Raw genomic sequence first — 23,369 nt, 5'->3', positions numbered from 1 at the left:
ATGATAAACGATTGCAACCATAAATTATTATGTCAAAAGGAAAATGAAAAATGTTACGTGATAGTACCTGTATCACCCACGCGAATCCTTAAATGTTGTACCCTAAACGATCCTTCTGCACGTTTCGAGGAAAGCACTTCGAACCCCTTCAAAAAGAAGTTCAACATCAGCCTTCAAACGTAGTGACCCCATGGGAAGGCATTCCAAGCATCAATGTCTTCCACCAACGACAAGAGCCAAGGCATCACCCGTCTACGATAGTCTTGACCAAATAAAATGTTATTCGCGATCAAGATGAGTGCCATCTTGGTCGTATCTCCTAGTCGCTCAAAGTTACCTCCGTGAAACGTATGAAGCAAGGCTAGCAGCTTAACGCTCTGTTGCCCGTTCCAGTATTGCGCATGAATTCTATCGTAATAACCTCGTACGGTTATCTGAACACATTTGGCATTCAACCAAACTTTAGTCGGTGATAAAGCAGAACTCCTGCTTTGATATACACACTTTGCTTTTCCCAATGGCTAACCATAACTCATGCTCCAATGAATCTGTTACAGTGATTCGACAGATCATTATGTTATGTAGGAGACTAGTGGAGAAGTAGCCTTGTGGATATACATCCAGCAGCATTCCGAAGCATGTACGCTTCACTGCATCGTACTCCCCTTTCTCTTGAAGGGTCTTGTTGATGTAATACAGTTACGACCACTTACAATGGGTGTTAATAGTGACATTGAACGCCCACTTCTCCCTCAGCACAATAAGCAAATTGTCAAGATCCTCATACTGTCTGGACTGCATCTGTAAAACATGGCACACATGCACGAGTGAGTTAACCCATAATGTGGTAGCACGCCATGCATATAATGTAAAATGTGATAACACACCATGCATATAACGTAACACGCCATGCATATAACGTAAAATGTTGCAACACGTCTTGCATATAACGTAAAATGTGGTAACACGCCATGCATATAACGTAAAATGTTGTAACACGTCATGCATATAACGTAAAATGTTGTAACACGCCATACATATAACGTAAAATATTGTAACACGCGATGCATATAACGTAAAATATTGTAACACACCATGCGTATCAAGTCAAATGTTATAACACGCCAACGCTAACATGCCAATCACTATAATTACTGTGTCTTTACACGAACTGGCCTAAAATACTTGTGGTGTGTGATACGTCAATCAGTGTAATTACTGACTCGTTACACGAACTGCCTTAAAATAACCAATGTTGTGACACACTCAAAACCCCAAAAAGCAGTTTACCCACTACACGCCATATCTGTTGTAGTTTAAAACTTTGGTACGACCATAAAGTTGGGAAGAAAACAGTTTAAACATAACAATTGAAAAAGATTGAAAAAACACGAACATATCACACAAACCCAACAAAAAATCAATGAATAGAAGAAAGTTTTAAAAGTTTTATTTTCAGACTGAATGACCTCTTCACTGATAATTGACATTGTTGTTGTGGTGTCGTCAAGCTTGCAAAGAAGAAAGTCAAACACTCTGGTATCTTTGGGAATGAGGAATGAACCTTTTCACACAAACGTTTGCGATTTTTGGAAAATATTTAATTGAAATGAAATGGCCTCACAATTTCCTCTATAAATATTCATTTATTGAATTCATTTAGTTGAAGTCCAATCGGTTTCCTCATTATTTGCCCGCTTTTTTTTCCTTTTTCAAACCATGTCGTGTCACGCATAAATTGCCATGCCGTGTCACGCACTCTAAACCCTGCCGTGTCACGGATCTCCATGGAGTCTGACAAACTTTGAACACAGGCATGTCACAAATTCCTTCCATGGCGTGTCACGAACTCTGAATGCTGGCGTGTCAAAGATTCCCTTCATGGGGTGTCACAAACTCTGAACGCTGACGTGTCACAAATTCCCTCCATTACGTGTCACGAACTCTGAACGTTGACGTGTCACAAATTCCCTCCATTGCGTGTCACAAACTGTAAACCCTGCCATGTCACACATTCCAACCATGTCGTGTCACAAACTTTAAACCCTGTCGTGTCACAATCATGTCACACATTCCCGTTATGTTGTGTCACATATTCCCAACATACCGTTTCACAAACTCTAAACCCTGCCCTACCACAGCCATCTCACATATGGCCTGCTGTAGCACGACCATTTCATGCTATGGATTCATATCTTTCTCCTTTCGATTCACCACCATATCAAGGATTTTGATTTTACATCATTCTCCAAGCTTTCGATTCATCACGATCGGTTCCTCGTTCGGTTTAATATCACTCTTCTTTTATTATCTGAATGCCATGTCTTAAATCTCTGAAAAACCATCTCATGCAACATTATTTTGTTTTGCCCAAGCTTCACGAAAAAAAATGGATGTTTTGCACAAAATTAGATGTTTGCAAATTTTTTACGTATTTGTTTTTCCATTTTCACCTGTTTGAGAGTGCGCGTTAAAGAAAATTGCTCATTAAGGGTATTTTTGTCTCAAAATCTATTCTTGTAACTAAAAATAGTTAAAATTATCTGGAAGCTTATTTATAAAAACACGTTATTTTTAAGGTCTAAAAAAAAATTTCCCATAATGAATTTCTCTAACCGTTACTTAATATCATTACTTAGTAATGGTCACGTAATATTAAAGCTCCTTTTAATAACGTTATTCATTACGTGTATTAAAATCTATTATTGAGTAACCATCATTTTTAATACTATATATAAAACCTTTACAATTCATTCAAGAGATTTTCACTTTTCTAGCGTTATAAGATTTTCACCCAGAGCTTCTTCCTAACTTCTCCCTCTAATTATCTTTCACACCCTCATTCTCTACTTATTCTTTCTTACTTACCATGACACTTAGTATTTCAAAAATTGCTCCGATTTTCCTCTTTGTCGCCTCTAGTAAATCTTTTTATTTATTTGTGATGCTTCCTCTCCCTATCACAAGAACCCATCTACAAATACTATAAGATTTATATATCATTCTTATTTCATATTTATATAAAAATTAAATATCAAAAAGTAAAATTTTAAATAAATATTTTTAAATTATAAATATTTATTTTTAAAAAGTTTTAAATTAAAAAATTATTTATTAAATAAATAATAATATTTTATTTATTGATGGTACATAAAAACAAAAATAAAATGTGAAAGTGAGTAACACTCTATACGGGAAAGCAAAATACAAGGGAAAGACAGTCCTAAACCAAAAAGATGAAGCAGCGCAAAGCCCATAAAAGAAGAGAGCATTATAGTTGTAGAGGCCAGCAGCCCCACACTCGCTTCGTCACATCCATTCCCCAACAAAACTCCCTCCGCCTTACTCCTCACTCCTCTTCTACTGACGCTTTTCCCTGATCCACCTCAATTACTCTAGGTTCGGTTTATTTTTCCTCTTGCTTCCTCACCTTTTCCATGATCTAGGATTTCTTGGTCTTTCATGGGTTTTACTATTTGCTTTTTTTTTAATAAATATTTGTGAAATAAATTTGTTCATGGGCTTTCAATTGCGTGTTAAATTTATGATTCTTTTGTTTGATTTTTTTTCTTTCTCATGCGTGCTTATTATGTTAATTGAATTGCTGCTTTGGGTTTGATTGAATTTGGACTTTGAGCATTTTTCAATTATTAAAGTATCTTTCCTAGGTCTTTAATTTTTCATATCATTTCTTGTATCTCAATTGGCCTAATTGCCCCAAGTGTGAGTAAGGTACCTTTTTTTAACAGTAAGATTTGAGTATTTGACTAATTGAGGAAATCTTGTGTTTTAAATTGATTCTATTTGATCATTTATGTTTGTTATTATTATTGATTGTTTTTAATCCATTACATTATCAGCTGAACAAGATAATGGATTTAACACCCATTGCAGTTATGGTTTTTCCTATTCATTTCGAAGGATAAACTTTTAGATGTTCTATTGTTTTCGTGCATTTACATGTTTTATTATTGGTAACATAAGGTGTGAATTTGTACTATTGTGAACCAGGAACCTATCATGAAAAAGATTGTCAGATAATTTTATCTGCTGTCCTGCTCGAGTACTTTTTCCTTGTTTCTATCTTGCATTAAGGCCCTGGATTATGCTAAAACAACAAAGCACCATTCTTCGATGGAGTGCAAGTGGTTGTGAACTGTCTGTTTTGTATGGAGGTAGTGTTGCTTTTTTTCAGTTGCTTAGCAACTCACAATGGGGAGATTGGCCTCATGGAAGATTAAGATGATGCATCAAAGTAATATGCTGCTGTAATTGAAGAGATTATATTTAATTCTATTTGATACACGATGAGTAAGGAAAGTTTGCCACATGCAGTCAATGGAGGTGTTAGCAATGATAGTTGCCCAAATGCTGACAGTGATGATTCTGGGACTTACTCGCAATGCAGTAGAGACAAGGAGGCAGGTTTGGCTACTTGTCGCGTGTGCCACTGTGTTGAATCTGATAAAAGAGGGGATGCTGCGTTAGGATTTTTGGGCATCACTCCTCCCTTACCAGAAGCGGTTAAAAGCAATGCAGAAGCTAAGCCTAATAGCAATGGAATTCCAAAAGATGTTGAAAGTGATTTTTCCCATGCTAAGAGTGTTGGAAGAGAATCTGGGTTTGTTGAGTTCATTAGCCCTGAGGGAGAGGTTTTCATCTGTAGTACTGATTTAGAAATAGGCTCATGTCATCATCATGACGCATTAATTGAACTTGGTTGTTCTTGCAAAAATGATCTTGCTCTAGTGCATTATGCTTGTGCTCTCAAGTGGTTTGTTAGTCATGGATCTACTGTTTGCGAAATCTGCGGTAATCCTGCAAAAAATATCAGGACTTCTGACTTTAAGAAAGTTGTGGTTTCTTTGAAGGATTATGAAGCACTGAGAGAAAGGACTGCTAGTGGAGATCCCAATCCTGCCCAAGTTCATACAAGTTCAGGTGTAGACCCTGATGCCGTTGCTGCTATACGGAGGCAACGGCTAAGTGAGATTTCATTGTGGTTCAGTCCACACAGTAATAATAACAATAATAACAGTTTTGCTGCAGTTTCACAGGCTGTTTCTGAACAACCCCTTAATACTTTCACTGAAGAAGTTGCTCCCACTGAAAATCCTGCAACCAAATGGGCTGTGGAAGGTACTGGAATTCTGCTTGCGACAGGTCTACTTACTGTTACACTCGCATGGCTCATTGCTCCTCGTGTTGGAAAGGTATTTTGTAGTAAATGCTCATATAACTTCTCAGGCAAGCTAGGGAACTACTGCTTCTTGTTTTTCCAATGTTTATAAAAAAATCCAATATTTAAAAATATCAGCTTGCTGTAATTGCCAAACCTTTCACTGTATTCTTAGAGCATGAAAAATTTTAGAAATTTAATATTGTTCCAATTATAAACCAGCATGAGAAGTGATGATTGTATAATTACTTGAGGTCTGTAAGAGTGGAATTATTTCTGTCTGATACTCAAGCAATCTTTTTCGACACTGGGTTGGAAGCTTGTTACTCATTTTTTATCAACTTTCTCTATTCAAATCATGGTATCGCTATCAACTGATGCTTGCTGTCACACTGTTTACTGTTAAATGTTGCTTCTGTTATAATTGTTGTATTGTCTCTTGTTCTAGAGAAGAGATTATCTATTGCATTAAAGTGATGGGGTTGATACACATTATTAAACTCTATTATTATGTCCTTTTAAAGGGTAATTAGAAATGTTGTGTGTGTTATGATATTCTTTTATATCAAATGTTAGATTAAATCTGCTTGTTTGTCTGCTTAATAAATAGTTTTTGATGATGGTTTAGAGTTGTCATTAATGTGGTATTTTCTTTTGGACTATGGTATATGGATGGAAAGACCTATATTAATATACAGATCGAATGTAAACTAGCTTCCAAAGACTTTTAACAGTGAGGTTCTTAAAGAAGGCTGTGAATTGTTGATGTAGATACAGGATTTGGGGTGGGTATTTTATGGATGATATGAGGATATAGATTTTGTTGATAGGGCAGGGACACATTAATGCATATTCTTTCTTTTTACACGTGTCAATCCAGGCCCACACTGGTACCTAGAATTGGCAATTCAGTGGTTGTGGGCAAATTTTGGTATCCAAATCTATTCAGATGTCTCATTTTGAGTCATATTGGCATCTTTTGTCGGTAATGGCTGAACTTGTGAAAACATAAACTGTGTTATTAGTGGGTTCTTTATCTCCTTTTCTTCAAGTAAAACTATGTGAATTGAGGTGAGGTTTTTGGCATGTTAGAAATGGTTTAAAGATCTGGTGGTCTAGGATCTTCCATCTCCCAATAAATATTGGCCAACACTATTTTGTAGCAGGAGCCATAACCGCTGCACCATGAATATTTTGAGGACTTTTAGTGGTCTTAGGAATGATTTGACTGTTGGTTATTCCCAGGGTAGAAGTGCACATTTATTTTCAATGCCTCATAAAGTGTCTTAAGTTCATAAACTGTATAGGACCTGTTGTTATCTTGATAACCAAAATCATGAATGCAGAGAACAATTCTATTTTACTTTTCCTTTTATATACATATTGATTGAATGGAATGATAATACTCTTCCCCCTATATATATATATATATATATTCTAGTAATTGCATTTGTGCAGCACCATTAGATTCCTCGGCCCCACATATTCTTGTCAATGGAAATTTTATCAACATAGTTAAAACATTGTTTTTTTTTATTACAAGTATGCATTTAGTCATCAGGGTTATTATGTGCTTTATTTAATTTATCTTTCTTTTTATTGCAGAAAACGGCTAGGAGTGGTCTTCATATTCTCTTGGGAGGCATTTGTGCCTTAACAGTTGTGGTCTTCTTTCGCTTTGTGAGTAACTTGGATACTATTTCTTTAGTTGTTTATTTACTAAACTCATTTGCATTTGATTTGACTAAATATACATATTTTGTATGTAAGATTTTGATACTTGATTGATTCTTTTTGTTTCTGTCCTTGACAAGCTAATAGATCTAGACTTTCAGCTAGTCTTTTGCTTTTGCCATCCTGGCAAGTATTTGTTTACTGTGCTTCATGTGACTGTTATTAAATTTATGTTGGTACTTATATAGAAGGCCATTGCATTTAGAAAACCATTAAGAATTACATTCTCTCTTGGTTTATGTTGTATATTTAAAATCTGGATAAGTTTTTCATTTTCATTTTGCAATAGTATCCCCATAGTTCTGGTCAAACCTGAGGTTGAAAGTTTAGTGTTATTGGCTGTGTACTGCTTGCTGTTTATCTCTCTTTGTTGTTTGTGTAGTTTCAAATCTGCAATTTAGCATCTTTTGGAGTCCTTTTGAGGCTAGTGTAAGCCAACTGAGAAGGTTATTTGCTGCTTGAAATAGCAGCTATCTTAACAAAAAATTTTTATGCTTTTGCTCTATCTTCACGATAGGCATGGCATTCATGTAAGGCATGCACTATTAGTCTCATAATCTTTACCTTAAATTCTGAGTTTGATCTGAAATAGTAGTATAGAGAAGCAAAGTAACAAGTACAGGAAGACATTGCTCTTTTGTATATCTAAGGAAATTTATTCTCTTCAGGCTTTTGTGTGGCAGGTTCAGTATTGCAGTTAAATTCTGAGTTTCTGTTCCTCTTCTGGTTCATTTGCTTGAGATAATCACATTCATAGTCTTATCTTTTTATTTTTATTTTTTATCCTTATTTCAGTTTTAGATAATGTTTTGGCTGGAACTTGCAGATTGTGCTGACAAGGATTAAGTATGGACCTGCGCGCTACTGGGCTATCTTGTTTGTCTTCTGGTTTCTCGTGTTTGGTATATGGGCTTCAAGAACGCATGGTGCTCATACAACATGATTTGTTGATATATGATGCATATAAATTCACTATTATATTCTTTTTTGCTGCCAAATAGTAGATGTTGAGAGAATTGGATTTTACTAGACTTAATGAATGGCAGTTACAATTCAATTTGATAGATCATGCCTTTTGGGGTTTGCATTTTTGCAATGAGGTGTGCGTCAGGCAACATTGTGTGTGGAATGATGTTAGCCTAATTGGCCCTCGAAGGTAATCTAAAGTGTGTTGGGTTAATATATGCCTGATTGCTGAATGGAATGTAGGTCGATATCCGTTGCATCTTAATATAAATATATGCCTGTCATTTGCTGCTTTCTAGTACTCTTGCTTGGCTGAGGAGCTTTGTTATTTCTTGCCTCCCGGAAATGAAAGACTTGCCTTTCTTTTTTAATTGAGAGAAGGGGATTGGAGTTCGAGAATCATGTATCAACCGGTAAGCTAAATATTTATAAACAGAAAACTTGTTGCCAAATGCTTGGATGCAGAAAACTTGTTTTTTGTTGAGACAGTACTGTATTTGGTCACTCCATTTTTGTAAGTTACAGAAAGGGGAAAGAGGAAGAGAACGAAATCTCAGTACACTCTTAGAGGTAAACACATATTACTGGTTACTGATTGACTGTTAAAAGTCTGAGAAACATTTTATGTGGCAAAATTTTCAAGACTGATTCATTTTCTTGTTCCGTCATCCATTATTTCATCTCACTCCATGAGCACGCGGTAGCATTTCCGGTCAATTGACTTCATTCCGACAGCTAACTCATAAAAGAATGGTTACTTAAAGCTACTTAACGCGGCTTGACTTATTCACTATCAAGATTATCTCAAACTCGAGCTGCTCAGACCAAAGTTGATATAATTTTACACTCAAATTCAAGTGATTCACGAGTCAAATTGAGTCAACAATAACTGAGATTTAATCCAATTGAGTTCAAATAGCTGGATTTTATTTTCAAGCCGAGCATAAATTTACGCAAAAACAAAAGCTCAAGGCTGACAGTATTATGTCAACCGGGTGGGACTAACCTTTTGAATCAATAATACATGCAATTTTACTATTGGACTAAAGATCAATTGCCCTTTTTTTTTTAGGATAAAAGGCAAATTCATTTAAACCATTAAATCATAACAGAAGAAGGGAGGCCCTCATCAGGTACGGTAAACCTCCAAACTCTAATTCCATCTTAATCACAACGTAGATGAGCTCATGCTTAGGCCAAACCATTAGAGGTCTGCGGATGGGAGAAAGAACAAGACCTACAACGCAAAACTATATCCTTAACATCATCTATCACTACCCTGCAATGCCAAAAAATTGGCTCTAGACTCCAAATAGCTGCTATATATGGCTTGAAAAGACAAGGTAAATACGCAAGTGCCTTTGTTTTTGGGTACCAAAGATGCTGGAAATACCCAAACTGCACAAGCTACCAAAAAAGAAAAAAAATAAACCGCTCTAGCATCTGCTAAAAAAAATGTTTCAGTCCTGGGAAGGGTCATCCAAAACAGTGACTTCATTGTCAGTAAGCTGACCAAAATTTACTAGGAAGTCTGAGCCGATAACTAAATTCTTTTTACAGACAATATAAGCAGACTATGAAGAGAATTGAGAAACAATGGACTCTCAATAGAGTCTGGCTTGAGGAGCATAAACAAAAATGAACTATTTAATGGAGATTAGAAGTAAGATCAAGTGTCCATGAATGTGATGCTGACTATTGTAGTGGATGTTAAAACTTACTGTACCATGAGCAAAGCATCTTGCTTGGTAAGTTATAATGCAAATCCTAGAATTACAACATGGTCAACCCTTTGATCATATTCTTAAGTCTCGAGGAAACTTAATATATCAAAATAGACGTTAAAGACGTCATATTCTAGGAAGTGAACCATGCTTGTTTCTAGTTCAAACTCATAAAAGGAATGGAGTTGAGTATAGAACTCAGCCTCCCCGAATGTTCAGCCTGATCCTTTCTAGTCAACATGTCAAATTTCTTGAAATTAAGCATATACGATAGTTATGTCCAACTTCATATTAGAGCCATATGAAAATGAGGATTAAGTACAACTGCTACACATTGAAGTGAAAATGCCACCTAAAAGACAAATTCCATGGCTAAACTTCTCCATTAATTGGAAGATCCAACTGTATGTGCTTGTGTACATGCAATATGCAAGATAGTGCATAACTTGCGCTTGTGTCTTGTGGTTTGAACTTATATCCCCATTACAAGATATAAACATTCTACAATTTTGTCCTTCTCTAAAGCTTGTGGTTTCATTGGGAGCTCATGGTCAACTACCCTTGCACACAGATGAATGGAACCCAAAGAAAATAGCATCAAATCAAACATTTCCTCCACAATCTTCTTAAGTCTTCAGGGAGGCAATAATCCCCCTATTCAAGATCATCAGCAATTAAACAACCATGTGACTGCCTCTCAGTTTAACATATTTCTACATCATGATAGAAAAAAAAAAACACAGCCTTTCCCCAGATGATCCTAGAATTCCTCCTGAACCATCCTTATTTTCAACCTAAAATGGAGAGTTTATCCAAGTATTTCCTTTTGAACTCTTTGATCCACATTTAAGTTCTTAATAATGATCTGTTTCTACCAGTTTCTTCAGCAATGGCAAGATTGAGCTCTTTTTCTTTGAATAGCTATTTTGAGAAAAATTTCCCTTTTTGATCGCCTCTTATTTCCCTCCATCAAAATCAGCAGCTATTCCTTCTCCTGCTCATCATTCCCTTTGAAATTCTCCTAGAACTCAGCCCATTTTATCATCTAGTTCAGCATAGCCTTAATTATGTAATTTTTAAAAACAGTAACAGACAGCTTCATATCTAGTAATGCTTTTTGGCTCAAGATGAATGCATATCGACAACACACACCCCCCCCCCCCCAAAAAAACCCAACACACACACACACACAGAGGCAGAAACACATACTTAAGTCATGCTCCACTGACCTGAGGAAGCAGAGAAAAGACCTTGCAGTTTGAAGTTCGAAAAGCATCAGTCTCTAAATTATATCTAATCAGTTTCTAAGCCATAGGCAAACAAGCTGTTCTTGAACTAGAGCTCTTAAAATACGTGCAACAACAATATTTTTTGGAATTCATTTACTTCTTTGACACTTCCAGCATATGCTTCCACTATTACTACAACAGCTATCCTATTATATACTTAGTAAAAGTAGGTTGCCAACCAGTCGCATTAATATTACTGTTCAAAATGTAGTTTCCCATTGACATTGCTGTACAAGAATTTAGCTTCTCCTATTGACATTGCCATACAAGATATTTAGCTTCCCTATTGACATTGCCATACAAAATGTTTATCTTTTACTCTATCTTGAGGATTTTCTCCCAACAAGAAGTAGTGTCCATGATTCCACTATGTTATGCAACCATCAGGAAGATCTCATCTTTGATGCTATGCCTGTTTCTACTTTTAACAACCATCAGATGGATCGTTCAACTTATCTAGTTCCTAAGCACCACTCAAAAGAACCTAGAGATGCTTGTTGTTCTGGCACCATACATGTCTCCTATTTTATAAACAAGCCACTTTACCTTAAACTCCAAAAGTTTCCAAGCTGTACAATCTATCACTTCTTCAGAGCAAGCCCAACAGTTAAAATTCATTAGCAGATTTGGTCTAACTCTTAGTACCTCCTTTTGGTAGAATGCATCCTTCATAAGACATTCATAAACTTCTTTTCAAGAATCAAATTTTACCTTGAAAAAGGCACTAACAAAAACTTCATTCGCTGGCCTGATCTGAGCTTGATTGTGGTCCATTTTCGTGAGCACATTGCAGCCATGTAACAGGTTATTGAAGAACTGAAGTCTACTATTTCTAATTATGCACTATTCTCATTGAACTTAAGTAAGACCAATGAATGAACCACAGGGATCTTTCAAAAACAAGACCTTAACCAGTGTTAATAGGCACTTGTTAACATTTTCCTTACCTATAAAAGAAGTCATCGGGTAAATTTCACGAAATTGTTTTAACATTAGTAATTTACTAATTTCTGGAGAAGTACAACAAACATATACATAAATTAACAAAAATAAAAGAGAAAAATTAAGGCAGTAAAAGTAAAAATAAGTAACAAAAAAAAAAACATACCCCATTTCTTTCTTCTTCCTTTGTCCTCTTTTTCTTTTTTACCCAAGATAAAAAACATCATCAGTCATCAAAACAATATACTGCAAAATCTTCAAAGGGGCATTCCTGAAATCCAATGAAGGCAACCTCAGCTCTCTTATCCTGCACTCTCCATTCCCTCTCCCTCCCCGAACCCGACCCGAATCTACTTTCCTGAACAAGTAAACCGATTTGGTAGCGGGATTAGCAGAATTTAGAGATGGGTTTTTCCTTGTATTGAAAAGGGTCCATCCCATTCCAGCCAAAGCCCTTGAAAATGCATCCATGGATTCTATCCTATCACCTGTCAGCCTTTGAAACAGAGAAATGGAGCAGCAATCCCAGTTGCGGGAATCATCAAATTTTGCATCATAATCAGAGCCCGAGGAGATAAAAACGAGCTTGAAAAGGCCTTTAGAGAGGGAAACAAAGGAACGAAGATGGGAAAGGGAGGAGGAAGAGAGTGAAGGGAAGGAAACCAAAACGGCACCGTGCGGTAAAGGCATGGAAAACGAAGATGAGAGAGACAAGGCAGAGGAAGAGGCTGAAGAAGAAGAAGCAGAAGACGAAGAAGGAGAGGGAGAGGGAGAGGAAGAAGAGTAAGAGAAAACGATGTGAGAAAGGGAAGGGGTCGGGTTGAAATCCATGCCCATTTCTCTGGCTATGGTCGCTAACCTAAATGTGTCGCAGATAACTTCTTTGGTAGGGAGAAAGAGGAGCAGTGGGGTCTTGGGCTTGGTTTTGGATTTGGGGGTTCTGGGTTTGGTTGATTTAGAGGAATAATAATAGAAGTTGTAAATGCTGGGCTTGGAGGCATCGTTTTCATCATCATCATCTTCAAGGTCGGACTTGGAATGATGGCGATGGTGATGCTGGGAGAGAAGGAGAGGGTGTTGGGTGAAGGCCTCTCGTACCAGCTTTAGTGGGAGCATCTTTTCTTTTCTCTTCTTTTTCTTTGGCTTCTGAGTGAGTAATAAATAAGGCATCGTTCTTTCGTTCTTTTGAAATCTTGACTGGTCTGCTAAAGAAAACAAGATCCAGTTTGATACTTTTGGTTACATGACTACAAACTGTCGATTCTTCTGCGCCTGCTGCCTTTCAATTTTGCCCTTTCCTTTACCTTGCTCCCATCTCCACAGTCCTGCTCTTAATTTCCATGGGCTTCCACAACGTTTTCTAACTCTTCAATCACCGGGCTACACAAAAGATTATTCAGTTAGGCCCAAGCCGATCTAGTCCAATACATAATATTATATATATATATATATATATTAATGAAAGGTCACTCTCTTGTTAAAGTTAATTAAGTTATTTATTTTTAGTAAGAAATTCAACTTAATGTTCTTTTGTACCAAATTTGAAATGAAAAAAATCTAAACATGATAACTAAAAAATCTCTTAAACTATTAAGATAAATTTAAATAAGCTTTTGTACTTTTATTACTTTAAATCAAGCTCTTGTATTTTTATTTTAAATTAAATAAGTTTTTTTTATTTTATTTTATTTTAAATCTAATAAATATTTAATGATTGACTTAATCAAAATACTCATTATCATTCTATGTTGCACAACATTGTCGTGGTATACTCATATGTTATAATTTATGATGATGTGACATACTAACATATGATAGTTAATGATAATGTTACATGCTAATTTAGCATAATAACATAATAATGTAATATTTTTCACCTTCCACATCAACACCATGTGAATATAAAATAACAAATAATATTTTAATTAATGTCAATTAGTTAATAATTAATTATTAATCATATGACCTTATTTGATCTAAAATAAAAATATAAAGATTTTTTTTAAAAAAATAAAAATATAAAGACTTTATTGAATGCAATAAAAGAATATTGACTTATTTAAATTTTCTTAAATAGTTTAGGGATTTATTTGAGCATTATGCCAAAAAATTATTAATAACAAAATTCTTTGACATAATGCTTGAAAAACCCTTGAATAATTTAAGAAAATTAAAATAAATACTTATTTTTCATTATGTTCAATAAAGTCTTTTTATTTTTATTTTAAATCAACTAGGCTTTTATGATTAACGATCTACGAATTATCATTAATTAAAATATTACTTATCATTTTATACTCATGCGAAATTAAGTGATACCCTAAAGGATAAAATATATATTTTTTAATAATTATTTATAAGCACCTATTAATATTTTTTATAAATTTCATCATCTTGTTCTAAAATTTGAATTCTCAATATCTTCAAAATAATATTTACAAAATTGTCTATCATTTTTTAGATTTTTTTATTATCTTGATTTATAAAAGGTATAATGATAAAATAATATAATTTTCATTTTTTTTCTTTTTTTTAACATCTACCAAGGAATGAATGGAAAGAAATTTATTTTTTCTCTCTTTCCTACTCAGCATACCAATGAAAAAAAAAATGACATTTCCACTTTTGTCCTTCTCTAATTTTCCAATTTTTTCATCGATCCTTCCAAGCAAAGCTTAGGTAACTTCATATAATTAAAACAAAAAAAGAACTCCACCTCATTAGATCAATTTAATATTTAATTAAAATGATAACAAGTAAATTTACTTATCATCACTTTTTTTTTTGTAAGAGTGTAATTATTTTTATTTAGTTTTTATGGTTGAGAAAATATGCAATTCTAATACTATTAAATCATTTATGAAATTAAAATTAGAAAATTTCAAATTATTGAATTTAAACAAGCTTTTACATACAGAGTATTATGAGTACTAATTTATATTTATAGGCTCCCAAACTTTATTTTTAAATTTAAAGATAACAAGACGTGATTTAATATTTTTTTATATATTTATAGTGCATCACATATATATATATATATTTTTTGAAATGTTTAATATAGTAAATTGTATCAAATTTCAAAATATTTTTTTCATAAACAATTTAGATATAATATTTTAACATTATTTAACTATTTAAAAAAATTTAAATTTTTTTTTATTTTTTCATTACATTCAATCAAATCCATATATTTTTATTTTGAATCAATTAAATTATTAAAAATTATTAAAAAATAAATTATTATTAATTAAAATATTATTTATTATTTTATATTTATTTGATATTAATGTAATATAAATAATAAAAAATATTAAAATTATATCAATATATAATATTATTATTTATTATAATATTTTACTATACCTAATAAGTATATTGAACAAGACTGTCAGCATCAACGTCCTTAAGATTTGTCTGTTACAATAAACTAAACAAGGCCAAAATGGCAATATCCCCCAAATATGGGCCAACTCGGGAAAGGGAGAGCTGATTTGGGTTTGGGTTCATTTCTGTTTAAGACTCTGGCGCTTTTCGACAATTGAACATGGCAGCATACTAATGTTCATCAGGTAAGTGACACGTTATCTCCTGCACTCAGAAAATTTTAATGGCTGTGAAAAGTCTCTCGTGGTCCCCACGAAGTAGCCCTTTTCAGTTGGCAGCAAAGGATATGAGACAGGAAGCGCTTGAGCCACGTGTTTTTGCATGTACCTTTCGGATTTAAACACAAAAAGCAGCTGAACAAGAACCCTGATCTTTATTTTTATTTGCTTCCACCAGGATACTTTGAGTGACCAAATTCTCTACCGATAACTTGGAGATTCTCTAGCTGCCATGATAATTGTCTCTGCTGGCCTCTTCAAAGACTGTGGCAGGTGCTTTATCCTCTCATTTTTCTTCTTCAACCCAAACTTTTGGGTCTTCTTTTCAACTGTGAAACATCAAGTACTTTTCCTTTAGCAATCCTCTCTTTTGCTGGTACCTTGTTGGTTTAGTCTTTTGGCTTTCTTGATGCTTGCTTAATATGTTACACTGTTTCATGATGAAATGTTTGTTTGCTTGTAAATTATGATGCAAGTTTCACTGTTAATTTCTATGCATATTTTTTTGTGATGTTTTGCATTGTCAGCTATATGTGGGATGGTAGGTTGTGAATTATTAGTTGTAAGTGAATGAATTGGGAGATTAATGCCGACTGCAACTTTGCTTAGAAAGAAAGAACAATTAGAGAGTGCCTGAAGATTTTCAGTTTCCTCACACTACCTCTATTAACCGTGTCAAGGCTTGGTTTCAGTGAAATACCCAAAACCCAGTTTTCTATTGGTTGTTCTTACCGAACCCAAACCTTGCCAGGAGAAGGCAAGTCTTGTTGAGGTCAAGTGATAAGGTCTGATAACCACAAGGTAAATTCTTTTCAGGTTAGGCAGCAATATGTACTAACTGCAACTAAACTTCAAATTTCTAGTTTGAAGCTCAATTAAACGATCTTAACTCTTCCTTGGAAAAAAGAAAAAAAGATCTAGTCTCTTTCTCAACGAGAAATTTTGTGGAGGGGGCAAGAGGATAGGTATTCAATTTAATGCCAAATAAAAAATTTTTTGTTCCTGACAAGCTGAAAGGTAATTGGAGGATCTTAACTTGTAACCTCTGTACTAGTTAAGCAAGCATCAAGGACTCTTTTTTGGAGGTAAGGGGGAACTAATAGAGTTATTGCTTTATAAAAAACTCTTATAAGCATGCTATAATTTAAGAACTTATATAAATCAAGGGCATATCATACAAGCTGTGCAAAGCAAGACTCTTTATTTATGGATAAAAGTGGGACTACAATCCTTCACATTTTACAAAATAGAATAAATTCCATCATCAAAATATTTGTAATAGCGCATGTCCTTGTCCAAATTCCATGTATTCCTTAGTTTTTTTTCTTTGACAATCTATGTGATCTAATTTTCTTCTCTTCTACTTTACAAATGATTTTACTTTGTAAATCTCAATCCGAAGATTCATCTGTATATAATGTAAAAAATTTTGGAGTACACATGGTTATCATGGGTATATGATTTTCTTAGATATCATTACTCTGCCCGCTGCTGCGGTGGTGGCGTAGTGTCATTATGGACTTTCAAGAAAACAAAATAATATTTGGTGACATTAAACTTTTCTCAGATAACTCATCAGAAGCTAATTAGCACAATTTTATTTTGCGTGTATCACTTGAAGCTTTTAATTCAAGGCATAAACCATGCGAACTTCACTAGTTGTGACAAAGTTGTAGACTAGGTCATTGCTGTAATCATACTTTCTGATAAATCCTAGTTTCAATAAATCCGAGAAATGATGACCTGAGTCCATTTGTTCAGACGTCTTTACTCTAAACGAGGGGTTCTAATAATTAGAAATGTGTTTGGTTTAGTCTTCTTGCATATTAATATATACTTATTGAATGCATTATTTTGCTTTGTTTCTCACTCATTTTCAGATGTTTCAAATCCAGCAGTATAGTTGGTGTTGGCCTGGGTGACACCCTGGCATATCGTCATACATATAAGATCAACCAAGTATCCTTCTCCAGTTCTATCCCTTCTTCATACTAGTAAATTCTCTTTCTCTGTCTGTCTTATTATACTCATGTTTGTGCTTGTGTATTAATTAATTTACTTTTCTTGATCTGCACCACTCCTTGCATTCCTTGGATTTTTTTTTTCTAATTCATCTAAAAAAGTTGCTGTGCAACACTATCAAAAACAATGGAGGAAGCAAAGCAAACATTTGATGTAGACAAAGCTGCTGTGCTAGTTAAGGAGCTCAGGAAAACCTTTAGTTCAGGCAAGACTAAGAGCTATGAATGGAGAATGTCACAATTGGAAAGTATATCAAAGATGATTGATGAAAAGGAGAAGGAGATTATAGAAGCACTTCATAAGGACCTATCGAAACCTGAACTTGAAGCTTTTATATCAGAGGTCTGTATCATCATTGAATACCATGCTTGTGTTTATGATTTTCTTACATTCCCTTTTACATCTACCTTACAAGTTGCAAGTTACAACTATTTTTTTTAATGTATTGCCTTTAGCTGACAATTCATTGTGAAACGAACTTTGTGCATGCTTTACACTTTCAAGTGAGATTTATTAGTTGTCAAGTTTACATAAAAATTGGGCATAGAAGATGCCACCAATTTGTGAACCATTCACCTCTGTAACCTTACATGAGGAGGGAATAAGTGATTAGAACTTTTTATTTGCTGGGTCCTATCATTTCTATTAACACATGTGGAGGGGTTTACATAAATATTTTTTGGGTAAAGGAAGTGACATTTGGTTGATTATCTCCCTTGAAGAGCACATAGCAGCTTCTTAGATAATAAATTTACCTAATGACAAGGGCTAGAATGAAACTGACAGTCCTGTTAATTTTTACTAGCTGAAACTAGGGGTTTACAATGTTTCTGTTCTATAATAACCATCCATTGTTAAGCCTCTTGTTCTCCTTTATTGGAAATTATGTAATAAACATTTCAAATTTTTTCTGCTTTAGGATTTATGAGTTCTAATTAAGTCCTTTATATCTAGCCATAAGAGCATATCCATGATTGAAAATTAGCATCTTTAGCATATTACATGTTTGTTTGTTTTTTTTTTCTTTCACTTTCTTTATTCTTTTCTAATTGACTTTCATTTGAGTAGTTCAATAAATTAGGCTCCATTTGGTTGATGCTTTTGCTCTTTGTTTTTTGTTCTTTTTTATGTGCGAAAAATGAATAGAAAGGAAAAAGCAAAAACTAAAAAATGAATACAAAACAAAAGCAAATAGCAAAAGCATCAGCCAATTGGAGCCTTAGCAAATTGTTCTTGCACAAGCACCAATAAGTTGGTTCTATGTAAGGTCTATCAGTTAAGGTTGTAATTTTGATAGAGAAAACATCAATATGTTTAATTTCGGGAAATGCAGAATTTATATTCATAAGTTATTGCAATAAAAATTAGTGCCATCACTCTCAAGCAATTAGAAGCAATAGTAACCCATAATTTAAGACCATCAACAAACAATAGTTTGATTTTTACAGGAATATCAACCTAAATGTGCTAAAATTAGAAGTCAGGCCTTTTTTTTTGAATAATTGACCTGTGCACCATATAGACTTCATATTCTATGTGATGCAGATTTCGATGACAAAATCCTCATGTAAGTTGGCTCTTAAAGAACTTAAACATTGGATGATGCCAAAAAAGGTGATTACTCTTGTGAGTACCAACCTTCAGGCTAATTGTTACTGTTTACTTTTAGCTTAAAACCCTTAGCACTTTTTCAGGTTGAAACTTCAATGGCAACTTATCCATCGTCAGCGAAAATTGTGTCAGAACCTCTTGGAGTTGTGTTGGTCATATCTACCTGGAACTTTCCCTTTTGTATGTTATTTATATGCTGCTTTAACATAATTGAAATAGTTCAAATGAATATTGCTTTGTGGTATTTCACTGTCTAAAATTTTTCTGTACAATCTATTATCAGTTTTTTGTTATGCTTAGTATTTTTCCCCTAATTAACCACTCTGTGTTTTTCTTTTTAGTAATCTGCCTTTTCTTTTACATTTCTTCTAGTCGTGCTCCCTCTTTTTACTCAATATAACTTAATGAAGTAAGCTCACATCAATTTTCTTGCTTGCCTCTTGATATAATTGAACTGTTATTATCATTTTTTACAAAATCATTAGGGCGTTTATCTTAATGGATTTTCAAAATAGTACTGTCATTCATTCTTCTTTTATCCCATCACTTTTTTGATATTTAACTGATCATAGTGATGACATGCTTCATATCTAATGTAATTATGTATGTATGCGAGTCAGCAAGTATGTAGGGTGTGTCTTTTTGTATAATTTTATGAAGCTGTAGCATTGCTTTAAAACGCTTTCCTTTTTTTTTTCTCACTTATGCTGTAATTTGATATAAGGGGCTCCATATTATCTCTTTTTAGGTCTTTCATATATATATTTTCGTTGCTGTTGATGTACTGCATTATCCTTATTGATAAAGGAGGTGTCTTAAGTTCCAAAAAAGAAAAATCTGTACATAATCTATAATCAAACTGCACATGGTGAACTTGTTCCAGATCATTTGTTTTCATGATGTATTGATGGGTAAACTTAGATTCTACTGCTATATTTAGGAAAGTTTAACAATCCAAAGGTGCCACTAGGATTCTTCCTTTGCCTGTGGAATTATTCTGAAACGTAGCCATTGTTTTGATAAATTTTTGTAAAAAAATATAATATGATAGACAGCCTTTTTATTTCATTATTATGTTTTCTATTATATTGTGCAAACTGAAATGTTGGTTGTTCCATCTTGTAGTATTGTCTCTTGATCCGGTGATTGGAGCCATTGCAGCCGGTAATGCTGTCGTCCTTAAACCATCAGAAATTGCTCCTGCCACATCATCACTGCTTGCAAGGTTACTAGTAGAATATGCAGACGAATCTGCCATAAGAGTTGTTGAGGGTGCTGTTGCTGAGACCTCTGCATTATTAGAACAAAAGTGGGATAAGATCTTTTTTACAGGTTTAACCCTATATTTATCTAATGTTGTGATTTCTCCAACTTTGATGCCTCAATGGAATAATTTTAGTCTTCCCGAGACGTGGTCTACTATAGTGCAGTGCACTTTGAATTCATTCCAACTTAGTTGAGTCTGCCTAGTTAATGGTTGGATATATGTCCAACTTCTACTTATAAGCTGACAATCAAACTCCCCGGATCACTCTAAACTCCTTTATCTACTATTAAATGGTAGACATTGTCATGCTCTCAATATGGGCGAACTGCTTCAAGGAGCACTCTTTTTGTGTCAAAATGTGGCAGTTCCTTTTAATTGGAAGATGTAGTTGTGATTGAATTGTTCTCCTAATTCTTTGGTAACTGTTACTGTATGAAGTCTCCTTACACTTGATGATTATCTTTATTTTTCATGCAATGTTAGGAGGAATAAAAATGAATCAATAAGCATCATGTATTGGCAGGATGCTAAAAATTCCTATGGACTGCCTTTATTTTGCATTAACTTTCAAACTTACGTTCATCTAGTAAGTTCTTGTTTTTTTGTACTTCATTTAATTCCCAGCAATAAAATCATAAAATACAGATTCCTTTACGTTGCAGGTGGGGCGAGAGTAGGGCGCATTGTGATGACTGCAGCAGCGAAGCACCTTACACCAGTAACTCTTGAACTTGGAGGAAAGTGCCCGGTTCTTGTTGATTCTAATGTTGATTTACAAGTGAGAGTAGTTCCTGTTTACCTTAAGTTACCTGTCCATTGTCATTTTATTCAGTTGATCTGATTGTAACCGTTATAAGGTTACTGCAAGGAGGATTGTAGCAGGCAAGTGGGCATGCAACAATGGACAAGCTTGCATTGGTGTTGATTATATTATAACAACAAAAGACTTTGCCCCTCAGTTGGTAAGATTTTGTCAAAGGAATAAAATTGTCAACTTTAAGTGTCATTGTCTTGAAACATGTTTGATAACAGATAGATGCTCTAAGAAGTGTACTGGAGGAATGCTTTGGAAAAGATCCAATGGAATCCAAGGACCGTTCTCGCATTGTAAACTCATTCCACTTCATGCGTCTAGTAAATCTCTTGGATGAGGATAAGGTCTCTGATAAAATTGTTGTTGGAGGCCAGAGGGACAGGAGCCATTTGTGAGTTTAGTAATCGCTACCTGTAATTATCTACACCAATCTATTTTGTCATCACCATGTAGTCTTTGGCTTTGTAATGCAGGCAAATAGCTCCAACAATATTGTTGGACGTTCCTGATGACTCACGGATAATGCAGGAAGAAATTTTTGGACCATTACTTCCCATAACGACCGTGAGTTTCTTTTCTCTGTTAATGTAACAGTATTAAAATCATTTAAGACAAACATTTTCACCTTATGGTTTGAACTCTTGAAATGCGAGTATTAATAGTCAAAGGAAAAAAACACACTGGATTACTGTTTTCTGATTCTGTTCTCTGCACAATATTTTTATTTACTTTCTCTAGTTAGTGCTCCCTGATCATATATTCATAATAAAATCTAAAACAAAGGTTCACTCTGATATTTAAAATCTGGTCTATCCCCCCTTCCTCTTCTTCTCTTTCCTTAACCAAGCATATAAAATACATGTTTGGGCATACAAGCTACAACTAAAGGTTGAAGAAGCCCATTGCTATTCTAAGAATGAAGGTAGAGCTCCTTCACCATAACTAGTTCAAAGAACTATCTTTCTATTCTTTGTTTTCCCAATATCCACACCCTAATTTGAGGTCATGATTTCTGAGGCAAGTGGTTTTTTTTTTTTTGTTTTGCTCAAGAATCTCTGAGGCAAGTTGTTAATCATTTTCTACAACAAATGCCTGTTCCTGAGCAAGATGCAATGTATTTTTCAGCTAACTTTGTTCCATGGCCTGTTTTAGGTTGAAAAGTTGGAGGATGCCTTTGACATGATAAACAGAAAGCCAAAAGCTCTTGCTGCATATCTCTTCAGTGATGATGAGCAGATCGAAAGGAAGTTTGTGCAAAACGTATCTGCTGGAGGAATAGCCATTAATGACACCATTCTGCAAGTACTTCCTCACTTCTTGAAATTCATATGGAAAAGCAATAAATGCCCATTTTTCCAATTTTCATTTATCATCCTGTCAAGCCTCAGATAGGATCTTCATCATCACTTAATTCCAAGTTCAATAATTGGCATCCACATCATATCTTTTAATGGTTGGCTAGTTCTAGATGAAGTAATTGGAAAGCTAGTGGCACATTTTGTCCAATAATTGGCTTGTTGGTAATTCAGTGACTGGAAAAAGTCCAGCAAACGTTGCGTAGGACTTTCAAATCCTTCTAGTTTCCATTGGTTATTGCATGTCAGTGTCAGCATCCGGTTACAATACATATACTTTAACTAATTAACTGTTTCCTCGTCCATGACAAACTTTGCAGCTAACGGTTCCCACTTTACCTTTCGGAGGAGTTGGGGAAAGTGGAATGGGTTCATACCATGGTAAATTCTCTTTCGATGCTTTTAGCCACAATAAGGCAGTTTTATACAGAAGTTTCGCAGGAGAATCTCCTACTAGGTACCCTCCATACACACCAGGAAAGCAAAAACAAATGAAGGCCTTAATCAGTGGCGACGTATTTAACATTATGCTTGCTTTACTTGGATGGTTTAAAGACTGAGAATGCAGACAGATTTGCTTATCTCAATACAAGATTTCTTAGCTACTTTGCATTCAAGATGAACTGTTGGGTAATTGTATGAAGTTAGAATGTCAGAATATATAGTGTATTGTAAAGGTGCTAATTGCACCACTCAAGTATGTACTTGACATTTGCTCCTTGGTGATCAGTTTTACCTCTTGATTTTAACCTCAGGTAATTTTACCTATGGTTCTTATTTCTTTACTATAGGTAAAAGTAAGCTTTTAGAGAACTTAATTGGTTAACCTTTGACAGTCCAATTAATTGCCATTTGTTTGTCAAT

At 34.5% G+C, this 23,369-nt stretch overlaps 3 protein-coding genes across 5 annotated transcripts; 2 read left to right on the top strand and 1 right to left on the bottom strand.

The window, feature by feature from the left end:
- LOC18611957 lies at positions 3,220 to 8,177 on the top strand. 3 transcript variants are annotated; one of them, XM_018114106.1, is made up of 5 exons: positions 3,224 to 3,399; positions 4,012 to 4,941; positions 5,050 to 5,213; positions 6,785 to 6,859; positions 7,740 to 8,177. In XM_018114106.1, exons 2-5 carry the CDS (start codon positions 4,308 to 4,310, stop codon positions 7,854 to 7,856), a joined length of 990 nt encoding a protein of 329 aa, XP_017969595.1. In that variant the 5' UTR covers positions 3,224 to 3,399; positions 4,012 to 4,307; the 3' UTR covers positions 7,857 to 8,177. The 3 variants fall into 3 exon arrangements, with proteins under 3 accessions (XP_017969596.1, XP_017969595.1, XP_007048540.2); XM_018114107.1 differs by having other exon boundaries at positions 3,220 to 3,399; positions 4,012 to 5,213; positions 7,709 to 7,790; XM_007048478.2 differs by having other exon boundaries at positions 4,012 to 5,213.
- On the bottom strand, positions 11,786 to 13,127 carry LOC18611955. Its single transcript, XM_007048476.2, has one exon. The coding sequence runs from the start codon at positions 13,002 to 13,004 to the stop codon at positions 12,039 to 12,041; it is 966 nt and encodes a 321-aa protein (XP_007048538.2). The 5' UTR covers positions 13,005 to 13,127; the 3' UTR covers positions 11,786 to 12,038.
- Positions 15,552 to 23,318, top strand: LOC18611954 (aldehyde dehydrogenase family 3 member H1). Its single transcript, XM_007048473.2, has 12 exons — positions 15,552 to 15,709; positions 17,317 to 17,430; positions 17,560 to 17,800; positions 19,004 to 19,072; positions 19,153 to 19,249; positions 20,195 to 20,401; positions 20,999 to 21,114; positions 21,194 to 21,298; positions 21,369 to 21,541; positions 21,624 to 21,714; positions 22,303 to 22,452; positions 22,826 to 23,318. The coding sequence occupies exons 1-12, from the start codon at positions 15,669 to 15,671 to the stop codon at positions 23,063 to 23,065; spliced, it is 1,644 nt and encodes a 547-aa protein (XP_007048535.2). The 5' UTR covers positions 15,552 to 15,668; the 3' UTR covers positions 23,066 to 23,318.

This window comes from Theobroma cacao, chromosome 1 (assembly GCF_000208745.1).
Source record: "Theobroma cacao cultivar B97-61/B2 chromosome 1, Criollo_cocoa_genome_V2, whole genome shotgun sequence".
Lineage (NCBI taxonomy): Eukaryota > Viridiplantae > Streptophyta > Magnoliopsida > Malvales > Malvaceae > Theobroma > Theobroma cacao.
The sequence above is the reverse complement of the archived record's forward strand: the minus strand, read 5'-3'. Positions and strand labels throughout refer to the sequence as shown.